At 40.5% G+C, this 15,048-nt stretch overlaps 1 protein-coding gene across 3 annotated transcripts in view; it reads right to left on the minus strand.

The window, feature by feature from the left end:
• ANK3 (ankyrin 3) overlaps window positions 1-15,048 on the minus strand; it is a 331,543-nt gene that overhangs the window by 189,951 nt on the left and 126,544 nt on the right. For all 3 annotated transcript variants that reach the window (XM_057505891.1, XM_057505892.1, XM_036895053.2), the window contains one exon: window positions 14,234-14,332. In XM_057505891.1, coding sequence (XP_057361874.1) covers window positions 14,234-14,332 — 99 coding nt within the window. The remainder of the gene's footprint in view (window positions 1-14,233; window positions 14,333-15,048) is intronic.

The following is a 15,048-nucleotide window of genomic DNA, read 5'->3' on the forward strand; positions in this document are numbered from 1 at the left end:
CTGTACTTCTGGATAAGGAGATTAAATTCACACAGGTCTTGCAGAAACTGACACTGAAGATACTGATGCCTGTGACACGTCCTCAGCCTCACTCCGCCCAGAGAGACCAACCAAGTCCCCCTGGACTGGGGACCCGACCGGGCTGGGCTCCCCAAGAAGCAGCAGCAAGTGTGCAGATATTTGATTTCTATGGTGAAATTAGGTTCTGAATATCTGGATCTGCTCTGCTCTAAACACCTAAAGTGATTTATTCATTTTAAGGTTAATATGAGGTTGCTTATCATTTATCCTGTCAGAGGCTTTCACTTGGGACTAATAGAGACTCACCAACAATTTAGATAAATCCCTGCCAGGCTTCTACTAGTTGCTGAAAGTGATTTAGCAGTGGGAGAAGAGAGAGCATATTTAGAGAAAATATTCTCCCCCCAGATGCCCTCAACTATACATAGTCCCAAGGGTTGCTAGAGGTGCAGGAAAACTGGGACTGAGGCCCGTCTTGGATCTCTCGCCTCAATTACAAACTCCTCTTCCACCTCTGCAGCATAGGAAGTTACAGCTTCCTGGGTTTTTCGGACATCAAGGTGTTTTCAATATGCTTTAAATTAAGAGTTTTTAAAAAATTGTGGTGAAATACATACACTATAGAATTTCCATTTAGTCATTTTTAAGTACACAGTTCAGTAGTGTTAAGCACATTCACACGGTTGTGGAACCAGCCTCCAGACCTCTTCTCATCTTGCTACACGGAAGCTCTGTACCCATTAAACAGCTCACAGTTCCCTTCTTCCCCAGGCCCTGGCAGCCACCATTCTACTTTCTCCTCCATGAATTTGACTGATCAAGGTACTTCATATAGATGGAATCACACAGTATTTGTCTTTTTGTGACTGGCTTATTTTACTTAGCGTCATGCATGTTGCAGCAGCATGTATCAGAATTTCCTACCTTTTTAAAGCTGAGTAATATCCCATTATGTATTTACAACATCTGGTTTACTCATCATCAGCAGACACGTGGGTTCCCTCCACTCTTCTGGCTGTTGTGAATAATGCTATGAACGTTGGTGTACAACTGTAACTTTGAGACCCTGCTCTCCATTTTCTTGTATATGGACCCAGCACAAAGTTGCTGGATCATATGGTAACTCTATATTTAACCTCTTGAGTAACCTCCACACTGTTTCTATAGGGGCTGTACCATTTTACATGCCCACAAACAGAGCAATTTCTCTAAATCCTCACCAGCATATTTTTGTTACTGTTGACAATAGCCATCCTAATGGGTATTCAGTATGTGCTTTTTCAATAATTTTTCAGTATACATTTTAGATTTTCCATGATCCTGTAAGCAATGAGGAATATTTGGCCATAGAAGACTGAAACAATTAACTCCTTTTTAACCTGTAAGGATTTGTTAGGGGAAAAAAATAGAGTTCTGCTAAGATAAAAAAAAAACCCAACATCTACTGATTTATATCAAGCAACTGTTTTACATGAGAACAAATGTAACTGAAATGAGAAAAAAACCTTATAAATTTCTAGGTTCTTACTTTGTACAGGCTCTATGAGACATATATCATCTCAGTGTCCACAGCGACACATGAAATAGATGCTGTTAACTCAAATTCACAGAAAGGGAAGCTGGAAGGCACCTTAAGTCACATGGTTAGAAATACCTGTGCTGGGATTTGAACCTAGGTTGCCTCTTTCCAAAAGCTGTGCTGGCTCTTTCCAGTGGGTCATGTAGGAGGAAATGTATGTAGAGAGTGATTCTCTTCTTAACTTTGGCCAGCATTTGCTCTAGCTCTAAATCCAAGTAGCGTAGTTTCTGTACTGAAAATGCTGTGATATCCAGTGTTCAACCAAAAGGAAACAGCATATTTTAAAGCTAATAAAAATATTCAAAGTCTAAACAAGAGGCCAGTTCAATTGTCATTTTAAATAAGAACTCATGGCTTCCATATTTCTTTCAAAGCGTCACTAAAAATGCTCATTCAAAAGGAGCTTGTGCTCTGTGTTACAGGGAAGAAAGCCCTTCCCAGCTACAAATAATCTGAGAAACATAGCAACTGACCTGACAGGGGTATATTAAACATTCAATTATAATCAATTTCTTTCTGTATACTTAGGAAAGTTGTTTACAATGTTTTTAATTCTTTAAAATGAGTTAATCTAATATTAGATTTCCTGTAATGTTTCTAATGAATGCCGTAACTTTAATTTTTTTTAAAGTCCATCCCTTTTTCTAATCTTCAAAAATTCGTAAAAACAAAAATATTACGTGGCTTTCCAATTGTAAATTTCCCACTCCTATATTATTTCTGATAAATCTGGAACTAAATTCCCATTTGTGTTGAATATATTTCCTTCCCATCCCCCAAATAAATCACTCTTACAGGCTCTTTGGATGTCAAGTGAACTTGAAACTTAATTTCTCACATATCCTGCCCTCATTTGGTCTTTGGGTAAATTGGATTCTTGAAGTATCAAACATGTTAAGGAAAAAAAACAATGCCTTTGGAGTTTCTAAAGAAAAATGGCTTGGGAACACAGTCTGGTCAAACTGCCTTACCCTGTGCAGTGCACCTGTGCTAAGGAGAGGGAGCTGCTCTTCCAGAAACCATGAACACCCCCCTATTCAGGGGCCAGCACCCCACACCCTCAGTTTCCATCGGAGCACTGCTGCCACTGGCTATTGGTCATGTGCTGAAGCATAATAACATGACACAGAAGGTCTAAATTCAAATCCCTGTTCTTCCATTTTCTTCTCAGCAGGCTCTGGGACAAAATACTTCTTGGTATCAGTTTGCTCATCTGTAGAAATGTCTATTCTCGTGGGTCTCAAATGATGCAGTATACATAAAAGTATTTTGTAAGCTGTAAAATACGATGTAAATTCAAGTTTATATTAAGGAGTTATAAACACAGAGACAGTTGCTATAAGCAAATGAGTTACTGGTCAGCTTTGGACAATTTATATAGAGAGAAATTTTCATAACATGGCCTCAGTCAGTATTTTCTAATTGTGACTGCACAGAAGGGCCACCTCAGGGACTTGTTAAAAACACGGATTGCAAGTCTCCACCACAGATGTACTAAATTTGAATCTAGGAGAATGCGAGGTTGTTGGCTAGCTGGGGAAAACTGGCGGCAAGGCTCCGATTTGAAGGCTATGAATAACTGGTTTTTAATTTTCAAACTCAGACAGATTCACTCCTTGTAGAGACAAGCCTGCCTTGTATTTCTTACATGAAAATGAATATCATACTTTTTTGTCATAATGCCCCTAAGTAAATATCAACAATCCATTTCAAAGCATGACCATTAGGGATTCCAAAATTACAGAACTGATGGAGACGAATAAAAGGTGGTGGAAATGCGAATACACTATATTTAGGAATAAATTTGATGATGCATCAGTTTTTAGGTTTACTGATCTATTAAAATATTCTTAAATGTGTAATGGATTTCTTGGCAAATTAAAAAAAACTTTGAAATCTTTTAAAAAGTATATAATTCATTTTACAACTTTGGCACAGGCAGAGAATGATTCGCCAGCTAGTACAGAGTCATCTATCTGTTGTGGTTTTCCTGTGATGAGCCTGGAATTAAGTCTAAAGCCCAGTACACATTGCCTCCAGCATTGAAATATTATGAACTACCCAGTCCAAGGGTAGTTTATTATTTTTTATTGTCTAATTTTACTCTACTTATTTACCTTACTGCTTCTTAGCTCAAGCTCCACCATCTTAAAGCTGTGTGGCTTTGTACAAGTCATTTAACTTCTTGCTTCCCAGTCTAAAATCAAATCATACCCACACCTTGGAGGGTTACCGTGAGGAATAAATGGAATAACCTATAGGAAAGTTGGTATAGTACCCAGTGATCCATGAACACTGTTAACAAATTAGCTTGGTGTGAATATGTCCACCTCATATTTGAAAGCTTCAGTAATAAGAACTAAAAGGAACTTCAGGTTCTTCTGGCCCAACTACTCTTAGGGGACATCCCTGGGGGGAAGCTTGATGCTTCCGAAGAGCAACCCCAGGCTGAGCGTGTACTTCAGGGCCCTCCACCCCCATCCTGGGACACCCCACCACTCCATCTCTTTGTTGTTCAATCCAGCATGTCTCAGTGGGGGCACTGCTGGCATTTCCATTGGGACATTGCTACTGACTTCAGACTGCCCCACACACAGAAGACAGTTTAGTACCTGGCCCTCTCCCATTACATGCCAGGCATGGTGGCAACCAAAAGTGCCTCTACAAATTCCCAGATCATCTGAGTGGTGCTCCCCCTTCTCCTGCTGAGACTAGTAGACCTAGTAGGACTCTGGAGAAGCCATCTCTAAGGAGAGGCGCATCACACCAGGTGTGCGACATGCTTCTCCTCGCCTATAGTGCATTTTCATATGTAACTGGGGCCTGCCACAGCTCAAGGCCAAGTCTCCTTATTTCTCCTTCATATGCATGGCATAATGCATCTTAAATATTACTGTCATCATTCCACATCTCCATTTAAGGACCCAAAATGACTGAAAAACACAGAGTAGATCAGTGGTAACTAGCAGTTGGTGGGTGGAGGAATTGGGGAGATGTTGTTTAAGGGCAAAAACTTGCAACTAGTAGATAAATATGCTCTGTGGATCTAATGCACAGCATAGTGATTACAGTCAACAATGCTTTATTATAAACTTTGAAGTTGCTAAGACACTAACTGTTCTCAACACAAAAAAAGGAATGATAATTATGTGACATGATAGATGTGTTAGTCAATACTATTGTAGTAATCATATTACAATATAAATGTATCAAATTAACATGCTGCACACCTCAGCTTGCACCATGTTACATGTCAACTATATCTAGAAACAAAACAAAACAAAACAAACCCTGCAATTACTCCTTCCCACCTACAGGTTGGAGGCCAATGCTCCCCAGCCCTGCCTCAGATTCAGGGAGCCACGTCCCTCTGGGTGGACTAACCTTTCATCTCCAGTCTCATTTCACATTTGCAAGTAGGCTGCAGTCTGCATTCCTTGGAGTTGCTTCTACTCCCTATATTTTGATTACAGCTTAGCTTTTACATTTTTTTTTCAAACTATTATAGTCCATGCTCACCTCTTACCTGAACTTGTTTTCTTGGAACGGCCCACATTGGTTTGGGAGAGAGCGCATAAATGACTGTGCACGTGTCCCAAGTGCACCCCTTTATGACAACCTTTTGGTTCTGCTAAGTCCTAACCTCCTTCCTCTTGGTACCCCTTCACCCTTCCGGAATATTCTCCTAACCACCAGAGGAAGAAGAGCACTGTTTTCTCACGGCAGAACCTGCAGTGTTCAGGAGAGTATCAGAGTGCACCTGAGCTGGTTCAAATGCGCCGTCTGCCGACTGTGAGGGTGAACAGTATTCTGAATGTCCAGCAGAGGGGCACAGTAGCCCTTTGCTGCTCTTTGCAGTCCCCAGAGAAAGTGAACATTCCACAGCTAATGAATAATTCTCTTTTAAAGTGCAAATAAATAAAGCGAGCTCTGCCAACTCCTACCTTAAAAGAACTTCATTTCACAGGATTTCAAAACAGGATTTATTTGGGTCATTTAAAAATGTTCTAGAGCAACAATTCCAGAGCAGCACAGTAGGAAGCATGGCACAAATTCAAAGAGGAAAAGTGAAACACAGAGAAATATGTACCTTCCAATTTCTATGATTTTTTAAATCAGAGTCCCTACTGTCCCAAACAATGTCATACTGATGGTTTCTTTAAGGCTGACCTCACGCTGACAAACACCACCGCAAACAATGACACTCCAGCATTCTGGGAAGGAGCCTTTCTGACTACCTCCAGAGGTACTCTACGGAGCTGCCAGGATGCTACTTGCTCGACATGTGTCACGCTTTGCAGGAATCTGTGTCTTACAGTGATGAGTCTCCTGCTGGATGAAAGCAATAATCATCACCACCACCACCACCAGCCAGGGCCCCTGCCATATGTTCTGAGCCAAACGCTGTGCTAAGCAGTTTATGTAGATTCTTCTATCCAGTCACAATGATGGTGCATTAGGTCTTATTGTTGGATCAATTTTATGGTTGATAAAGCTGAAGCATAAATAACTCACCTAGGAGAGAACAAAGCAAGCCGCAGGGCCAGTGAGGGACTCTAGCAGTCTGGCTGTGACGCTGTTTCCTTTGGTGCTGCACTAAAGCGAATCTCCACTGTGAAAGGGGAAGGGGGGGGCCAAAGGCTGCCTCTGTCACTGTCAGACCGGGTGGCGGGGCAGAGGGCAAGGGCATGTGCTTCGCTGCACTCTCTCTCCTCTGGCTGCTAAGGAAACGGTAGGCTGTGTGGTGGAGGGACCTGCCCTGGATCACATCAATGGCTAATGACACAGCCAGGGAAAGAGCCGAGGTCCAGCATGAAATCTGAGGACCTTTCTCTTGCCATGCTGCTGCAACTTAGAAACATCACCTCTTCAGATAAGAACACAGCTCCCATATCACATACCAAGATGTTGATAATATCAAAACTAATGGATTTAAAATAAAAATACTCCTTTAAAAATTACATAGGAGATTCTCCTTTGATGTGACATCCAGGAATTAAATGGAAAAGGCAGGAATAATATTGTATAGACCAATTCTTTATAAAGGGTACATTCTCCCCAACACTGCCCTCCACTCGCTGGTTTTGTTCCTCCTGAGATTTAATATCACCATGGATACAAGAATATGGTTAACACAGAAGCCACATGGCTACTTTCCCATAACTCACATTTTTGTGCTAGGGCTTCCAAATCCCAGTCTACATTCTGAAGGAGGTTAATATAACCCATTTAAATAATGCCTTTGTCTTTAATGCTGCTGACCCTATCCTAGGAGATAAAACTAATTTACTCTATATTTGAAAATATGTGTTGATAAAAATGAATGTGCTTATGTGTATGTGTTGGTCTTTGTAAGGATAGATATCTAAATGTTAAAAATATAATAGGACTGTTATGGGTGGTTTTTCTTTTTTGTTTGCTTTATTCTATTTTATTATAATAATAAATTGTAAAATGCAAGGAAATAAATTTTAAAAAGATATTTGCAATGGCACCACCATACAAGCTAGAGTTTCCAGAAGCCCTGCACCCTTATAAAACCATCACAAAGGTCACACTTACACTGAAGTGATGCTCACCTCGTCATCTTTGAGTATCTGACATCTTTTCTAGCACCATCTGGTTCCTGGATTTGGTCTTCACAGCCTAGAACCTGAGGCCCTACGTAAAACACCTTTATTGAGCAAAGCATGGCAGCAACCCTTTGTTCTGGGCTTGTCTTCCAAGGCCGTCTACACCACTGAACAACAAGACTCCCTGCTGCTCAAGCAGACTTGCCCCTCAGTATCTGACAGTCAATACTTGGGTCTGGTGCACTTGCCTAAAATCCCACCATTCGAATCCTATGGATTTCCTATCTCCTCTAATGAAGCTCATATCTGTGTGGAAGTAGTTCCCTAACATCAGGAAAGAATCAGCCTGGAACTCTAATAGGTCAGGGAGGGAACTGAGGCTGAAGAAAGTAGGCTTAAATAGGTGCTGGTGCTGAGGAGTAGTGGATAAGGAAGCTAGAAGTTGTTGTTTGTTCATCCATTCTTGAATTCAGTACATATATATTGAGTCTTTCCTAGCGGTAGGGCTATACCCTAGGGATTCCTAAATGTGTAATAATACACAGGTTGTTGCTTGAGGAATTCAGTTTTGCAACTGAGGTGAAGAAAAGGATTGGGAGATGTATTTCCAATCACATCCCTACTTCAGCCCACACAGGGCTGTTAAGAAAATACATGCAAAATGCTTAAGAAAGAAGCTGGAACTTCATCAATACTCAATAAATCATAGCTATCTTAAAAAGCATTATTACTATAAATTTCACCTACAGAAGAAAGGAAGAAAATAAACATCTACTGAGCACTTATTCAGTTACAGGCAGGGTCTCTGATATTTTCACATTGCAGCGCTCTGGCTGAATGGGATGCAGTTGAACACTCGTGGTTCCCCTGGTATGTCAATGGCACATCACTTCATGACATTGGTATGTCAAAAGTACCTTCACCTTTCATTTCATGAAAGACAAAAGGTTGTCAGGCAACAAAAACAAAGGTCCTTTGTTCGTATAGTACAGTTGGGACTTGTTCTCTAAAATAAATGCCTACCTCTTCTAAAAAGATCTTAATGGTAAGGAACACATTTTCTGTTGCTGAGTCCTTCACTCGAATACTGAAAGATTATGTTCATGTTAAAGTCACTGTCACAGAGCCAAACACATGGTGAGCACTTGGGAAGAGGTTATTTACTAGGCGAGGAGAGTATGTTCCCAGGGAGGAGCTGGAGCCAGGGACTGAATGAGGCATCTCAGGCTCAAGGCATCTGGGGGACAAAGTGTGCAAGGCAAACAATACCATGTAAATAATATTCACTGCCAACCAAGAGAGAGGAAGCACAGGGTGCGGCAAATACATATAGTGGGGTTGGGACAGCAACCTATTATAGAGAGTAGTAATCTATGATGCTGATTAAAAAACTGAGGTTCGAAGAAGTTAAGTCCCTGTGGCATAATCTCTTGCCAACTGGAGAGCTGTCTTGAGATTTATCTCAATTTCTGATATTTCCAAAGTCTCCATAGCAGGAACTGGGATGAAATTACTGTTTTAAAGTTTCCAGTAGTGTTTTTATTCCTCTTGGAAAGGTTTCAGTTTTACTGATGGTGGTGATGATAGTGGTTTCTGGTTACATAATGGGAAAGACAAGAATCTTCTTTTGGCAAGTCTATTAGGAGTAAAGTTGCTCTGTGCATATTTAAAGAATTATTTTCCTTAGAAGGAAAGTTATATTCAGAGATAGTTATTTTATTGATGGGGAGGACAGTCTGAGACTGGTGTTATCTCAGTTTTGTTCAAAAGAACTTTCTGTGATGATGGAAATATTATGTACACCGTGTTAATACGGTAGTCACTAGCCACATGCAGCTACTGAGCACCCAGCATGTGGTTCTCAAGAATAAGGAACAGAATTTTAAATTTAATTTAAATTGAAGTTAGTATGCAGTAGGGAGTGGCTACTAAACTGAGATAGCCCAGGTATAGAGGAAACAGGGCTTCCCCTCTCACTGGGGCCAAATACTAGGTTAAGGGGCTTGGACTCTGGCTAGAAGGGATGTAATAAAACAGGTTCCCACTGGTGGGAAAAGCAAGAACAGCCTCTGCAACCCAGTGGCCTCTGGGGGCTCAGGAGAGTAGTACCCAATGGTATCAGAAGGAGGGGGTCACAGTCTATGGGCTTTGGGGACAATGTTGCTCAGAACAAGTTATTCAGGTTTGCCTTTCTGATATGAATTCCCTTTGTAAATCCTTAAATTTTTAGAAGAGTCATGTTTGACATTAGAGCTTAGACGTAGTTGTGCCTTGAGGAATTCAGGGAGAGATGGGGTTGTATGGGTTAGCACTCTGGGGCCTCAACAAATTAGCAGAGTAAGGACAGTAGGTTATGCAAGCCTGAATTTCCAGGTCTAGCCCAGAGAAGCTTTTTACTATTTGGTAGATAACTGGATTTAATTTAGAACAGAAACTTTCAGATAATGTTTATCCATAGTCACTGGTTTGCTCAGGCACTGGCTGAACCATGCTGTTCTCTTGTTTGGGCAAAATACCAAGTCTGATGTGTTCATTTTTCTATCAACAGGTTTAGCAGTTCAGCTATCTGAAAATACTGCTCTCACTTTAACAAAAAGTTAAAATATTTTAAATAAAATAACCTTTCATGTAACTTGAGTTCTGACTATGGCCCAGCACATGGCAGAACCTTGTTCAAAACAGTCGACACTTGAGAAAGGCAGTCCAATGGACTTGTTGACTAGTCACTGATCTGAAACACACATGCCAGGTTCTGCCAGACACCATCAGAACACCACAAAGGCCAAGGACCTGGACCACAGTCCCCTCAGCTCCCTGGGCAAGGAGCCTTCACAGACAGAGATTTAGCATCAACAGGCAGTATGGAGCAGTAGGAACTGAGTCTTTTGAAGTGTAGTGACTGAAGATATTATCAACTATGAAAACTCACTGTTCTTAACAGAAGGATCACATGACAAAAAACATATTTGAATTATTATGTACATACACAAAACTGTCTCTATAGATAATTATAAGATTTCCTTTGTCAAAAAATGGAAACTGTATAACCTGTGCTTTCCTTTCCACTGCATACATCAAAGCCCTTAAGGCCTAACTTTATTCTCTAGTTATATTCATTGGTTCATTCATTCAATATTTACTTTTTCTGTTTCATCCTTACACGTCTTCCTTTGTGTATTAGTCTGTAATGCACCTGAAATTCTTTTGGAAACAATTGAGACCTAGCACTCAAACACATAAATTCCTCATCCTTTCAGAGCTCAAAACTAAAAAGTACTAAATAATAAGACCAATAAAAGGATATTTTATTCAATTTTCTTCCCCAAATGGGAAGTTGAATAATAGACAAGAGAAAGGCCAGTGACAAATGTGAAATTTAACTTAGGTGGTCCATTATATTTGAAGAAAAAATGCTTAGCCAGCAAAGTATTAACCTATTTTCTTCAATTAATACAAGGAACTTTGCAGGCATCCACAGAATACAATCAGGCCCTTAGTTACTCCAGGTCATAAATGCTCTTACTGGAATGATCACCAGGAGCAGCTCTGGTGTGTCTTTCATTGTCTTGTCCAAGAGAGTCAGAGTGATTTGCTGGGAGAGCAAGGGTCACCCATAAATTCTACAGTGTCAACACCTCAGCATACTCAATTCAAAGAATGAGGAATGTGGATGCCGCAGGGCAGCCTTCAGTAGCTACTCCCTGCTGTAGACCCGTGAGGCTGAGCAGGTCTTCAGGGAGAATCCAAAAGGAAATATTTAAGATGTCAGGATATTTCACATAGACATTGCAAAATTAGACCATACAAAAGTCAAAACTGACAACATAATAAAAACCTAAGAAAAGGTGTTAATAACCAGGGAAATATGCTGTAAATCAATTACCATAATTGCAACTTGGGGGTATATAATCGCCACTAGCTAGGATCTGCTTTATGGTTGCATAAATTAGCTAGCCCTGCAGAAATGCATAGGAAGCAATCCATTCTACTGTGCACTCCCTGTAGGCACCCTGCGTTTGTTTCTGCCTTGGCTCGGCTTTGGAAACGCACATCTACTACACGCAGGAAACCACACCAGTATGTTTTCCTTGCTCCTGTTCCCCAGCTCTCTTTGCTAGCAGGTCGCCATTCTCTAGGTCACATCCTCAGCCCACTAAGAACTACATGACTGTATCTGCCTTTCTTTAAGGATTTGTCACAGCCAGGAAACAGAAATCACAGCCCCCTAAGACAAAGGTGGCTCCTGTTGTTATTTTAAAGTTACCTCTAATCATCTAATCAATATCGCAATCTAAACCCGGTTCCTGAAACATAAGATTTATGGTGATGATTTGCAGCTAGTTTTTATCAAACATGGCTTAATGATCCTTCCTTTATTGTTCTGACCAGGTAAAATCTGGTCCTAACCATGTTCCAGGGCATCTTTGAACTGCCATTTTGGCTACATTCCTGACCTGGGAAGACCCCACTGAAGTTGGGAAGGGAGAGGCCTCTTTGGCACAGGAGCATAGATGCGGGATTGTTATATAATGGAATTACTAGAGATTTGGAACATAAAATGGGTTTCTTGGGCAATTAACAGTTGTCTCAGGTTAAGCACTTAATGAAGACCAGTTCTTTTCAGATACCCTACAGCAAGTCATCAGTCACCACCAGCTGCAGGGGGAAATGCAGGTTGCCGTGTGTAAGTGTGAGTAAAACTGCAATAATTCCAGAATCTCTCACCTGGCCTTAGTGCATCTCCGTATCAAAAGGTGTTTCTAAGGGGTGGAGAGAAGTAGTCCATCTTTATGTCAATAGGTGATTATAAGGGTGAGGTTGGCTGGGGTCCCTTTTTCTGCAGCAGGGTGGTGACAGACATGGAAAAGCAGAAGTGGATGACCACTTGTAAGAAATAAATGACTTTCTCCCACTTTATTTCTCCCTTTGACTTTGGTTTCAAAAGTATTTTGTCCCGGGATTTTCTCCCAGAGTTACCATAAGCTACAGCACAGGCCTCCTGTAAAGTGATTAAATGCCACCACAGCCTTCAGCTCAGGATGCTACTAGGCCTCATTAATTAGGAATTGTTGGAGGAAATGCTCTTGAGGAAAAGTCTGAATTTTAACATATTTAAACATGAGCACAATATGACTATTTTAAATCATATATGGTAACTCAGGTAAGGTTAACAACATGGATTTGAGGTCGCCACTGATCTTTAATAGATAAATCAGCATCACTACAATCACCATAGTCATTGTTTTAATGTAAATGTATGCTTCAGAATTGCTTAAAGGAATCTGAAAATGCTATAATTTGTCCACTTAAATTGCTTCAACCCAATCTTTTTGTTTTTCAGCATAAGGAAATTTCTGAAAATGGCACAAACTTCAAACACTACCCTGACAATAATTTTCCAAATGTCCTAATTTAGAAGACGTGACTTAATGAGGTTTTCATTATATTATAAATTACAGAAAGAAAACCAGAAAACTGCATCTTAAAGACAAGAACTTCAGTTTTAACACTGACACGCCCTGTTTATACTTGACTTAAAGAAGTGCTTAACTTTGTCCTTGAAAATACCAAACTAGGCCTCTGGTCTGCCCTGTCACTGAATTCTAAGGAAGCAATTAATGCAGTAAGAGCAAAGCTCTAGGGTGACATGAGCCGACTGGCATTCTTGAGACATTTAAACCGATAAAGGCTTTTAGCAAGCTGATGACAATAGGGTAGGAAACAGCTTTTATATAGGTACAATCTCAGTTTTTATTAATTTTATAGAACTAATGAATTATTAGAAGGCAGTGAAATATGAGCCCCTAAAGTTACCTAAGGAAGACAGAATACTGGAGTGGTTAAGAGCTGGAGGACTGAAATCCTGCCTTTTTAAATTTGCTAGCTCTGTGATCCTGGACCAGCTACTTCTTATTTCTACACCTTGGTTTCCTCTTGGGTAAAACAGGGATAAATAACACTTTTCTTGACAGAAGAATAAACGAGCTAAAAATGCTTAGCCTGCTATGGGCCACCCAGTAACTACTTCACAGATCAGTCACTTTTACTGCTACTGCTAGTACTAGTATTATGCCCTATCGCCTTACATGATCTAGTCCCATTTTTATCTCCAAAAAGTTAGGTTTTAGCAAAAATAATACTTCAAATGCTATGTCTAAAGCCCATGCTGAGGCTGCCACTGCTCCTGCTCTGTGAGGCCAAGTGCTCAGTGCTTCACACACACCCTCTCTCTGAATTCTCAAGTGACCCAGCGAGGAAGGTATTATTTAATTACTATTTAATTTCACAATTTACATCATTTCACCTCATGAAGGAGGAAACTGATGGGCACAGAAAGAAAAGTTAAGGCCAACATTTGAACCCAGGGAGTGTAAATCCTGAGTGCACACACTTTTTAGCTACTCCTCTGCTCAGCTTCCTACTTCATTTCTACTTCTGATGATGATGTTTCTGATGAACAAGCCGAGCACTAGACTGGTTTTTACATTCAGAGCAGTTCTCAGAGACTCTGCATGTCTGAGTTGCTGTCCAATGGTCTACATGATACCGTAATTCCTTTCTTTATGAATATGACCTTACTCAGGTTATAGACTCTAATGCTCATTAGGAAAGGCTGTAAGGACAGAGAATAAAAGCAAACGATGGTCTCTATTATTTGGGTTCTGAAGTTTGGGCCTCATCCAGATATTCTAGCACATTCCCACCTGTAAGGTCAAGACCCTGCTGTCCAGAGCGCCATTAGCGCCATCTGACCCACTTCCAGCAGTCTCAGAAATTTCAATTTGGGGAACAGTTTGTAGTTTCCAGTCATGATTACTTAAATATATAAGTGAATATATAGAAGATGCAATTACCCTGATCGTGGGTTACTTTTTCTACTAGGAAACAGGCACACCTATACAAAAGCAAGAAAACGCACTCGGATAAGGAGCAGTCACAGCCTTCACCGACAGAAGGCCCCTTGGAGGTTGCTGGTCTCAGCCTCCTCCTCATGCTGGGACAGGAGGGCTAGGAATCGTTTGCAATGCTTTACAGGCATGTCCGACGGCAGCGCTCTTACCCTTGCAGTGAAGTCCACAGCAGCCGCTCGGTTTAACAGCAATGTGGCTACATTGATATTTCCATAGTGAGCAGCTATGTGGAGCGGAGTGAAGCCACTCTGTAAAGAAAACACAGCAGATGTTCAACTGATTCCTGCTGGCCCCTTGTCTGACATGTTAATACCATGAGCCTGCCCAAATACAAATGAGGAAGCAAAATATGCTGAGGTCCACATTCCATTCTGTACTAGGTTTCTTTCAATTAGTGCCAATTGCTCATAGGGTTTCAAATAAATGCCAAACTCACAGGCAGAGGAATAGCCAGGAAGGAAACAAGGGTGGAGATTGAACAATTTTAGTAATCCAGTAGCAGAACTATACAGAAGCCAACATTGCCAAAAGTTAAAATAGGAATGATAAGAAAAATCTTTGTAGCTCATAGAAACTTCTATTAGCACCACTGTTTCATTATTGATGACAGACTTGCCCATTAAAACTCTGTCAAAATTCAATTAGTTTTAAATATTCAATATAGAGTAAAATTAACAGCAGTAAATGCCAATTTTAATGACAAAAGCAATTTTGGGGGAAGAGGTACTACTATAATTGGTCTTGTATAATGGGTGATTGCATCCTGTAAAGAATCCCCAAGTTCATCTTTTTATCAGCAGATGTCCATTCGATAACACATTTTTCTGGATTATTCGTACCAAGGTCATTTTACTTCCTTAGAAAAATGCTAAAACATGCAGCAATTCACTTAGTCCCCAAAGATTGAAACCTTAGGAACTAGATGCATTTCTAAGATGTTAGCAAGCTTCATTAGCCATGCTAG

Source organism: Manis pentadactyla, chromosome 8 (assembly GCF_030020395.1).
Source record: "Manis pentadactyla isolate mManPen7 chromosome 8, mManPen7.hap1, whole genome shotgun sequence".
Taxonomy (NCBI): Eukaryota; Metazoa; Chordata; class Mammalia; order Pholidota; family Manidae; genus Manis; species Manis pentadactyla.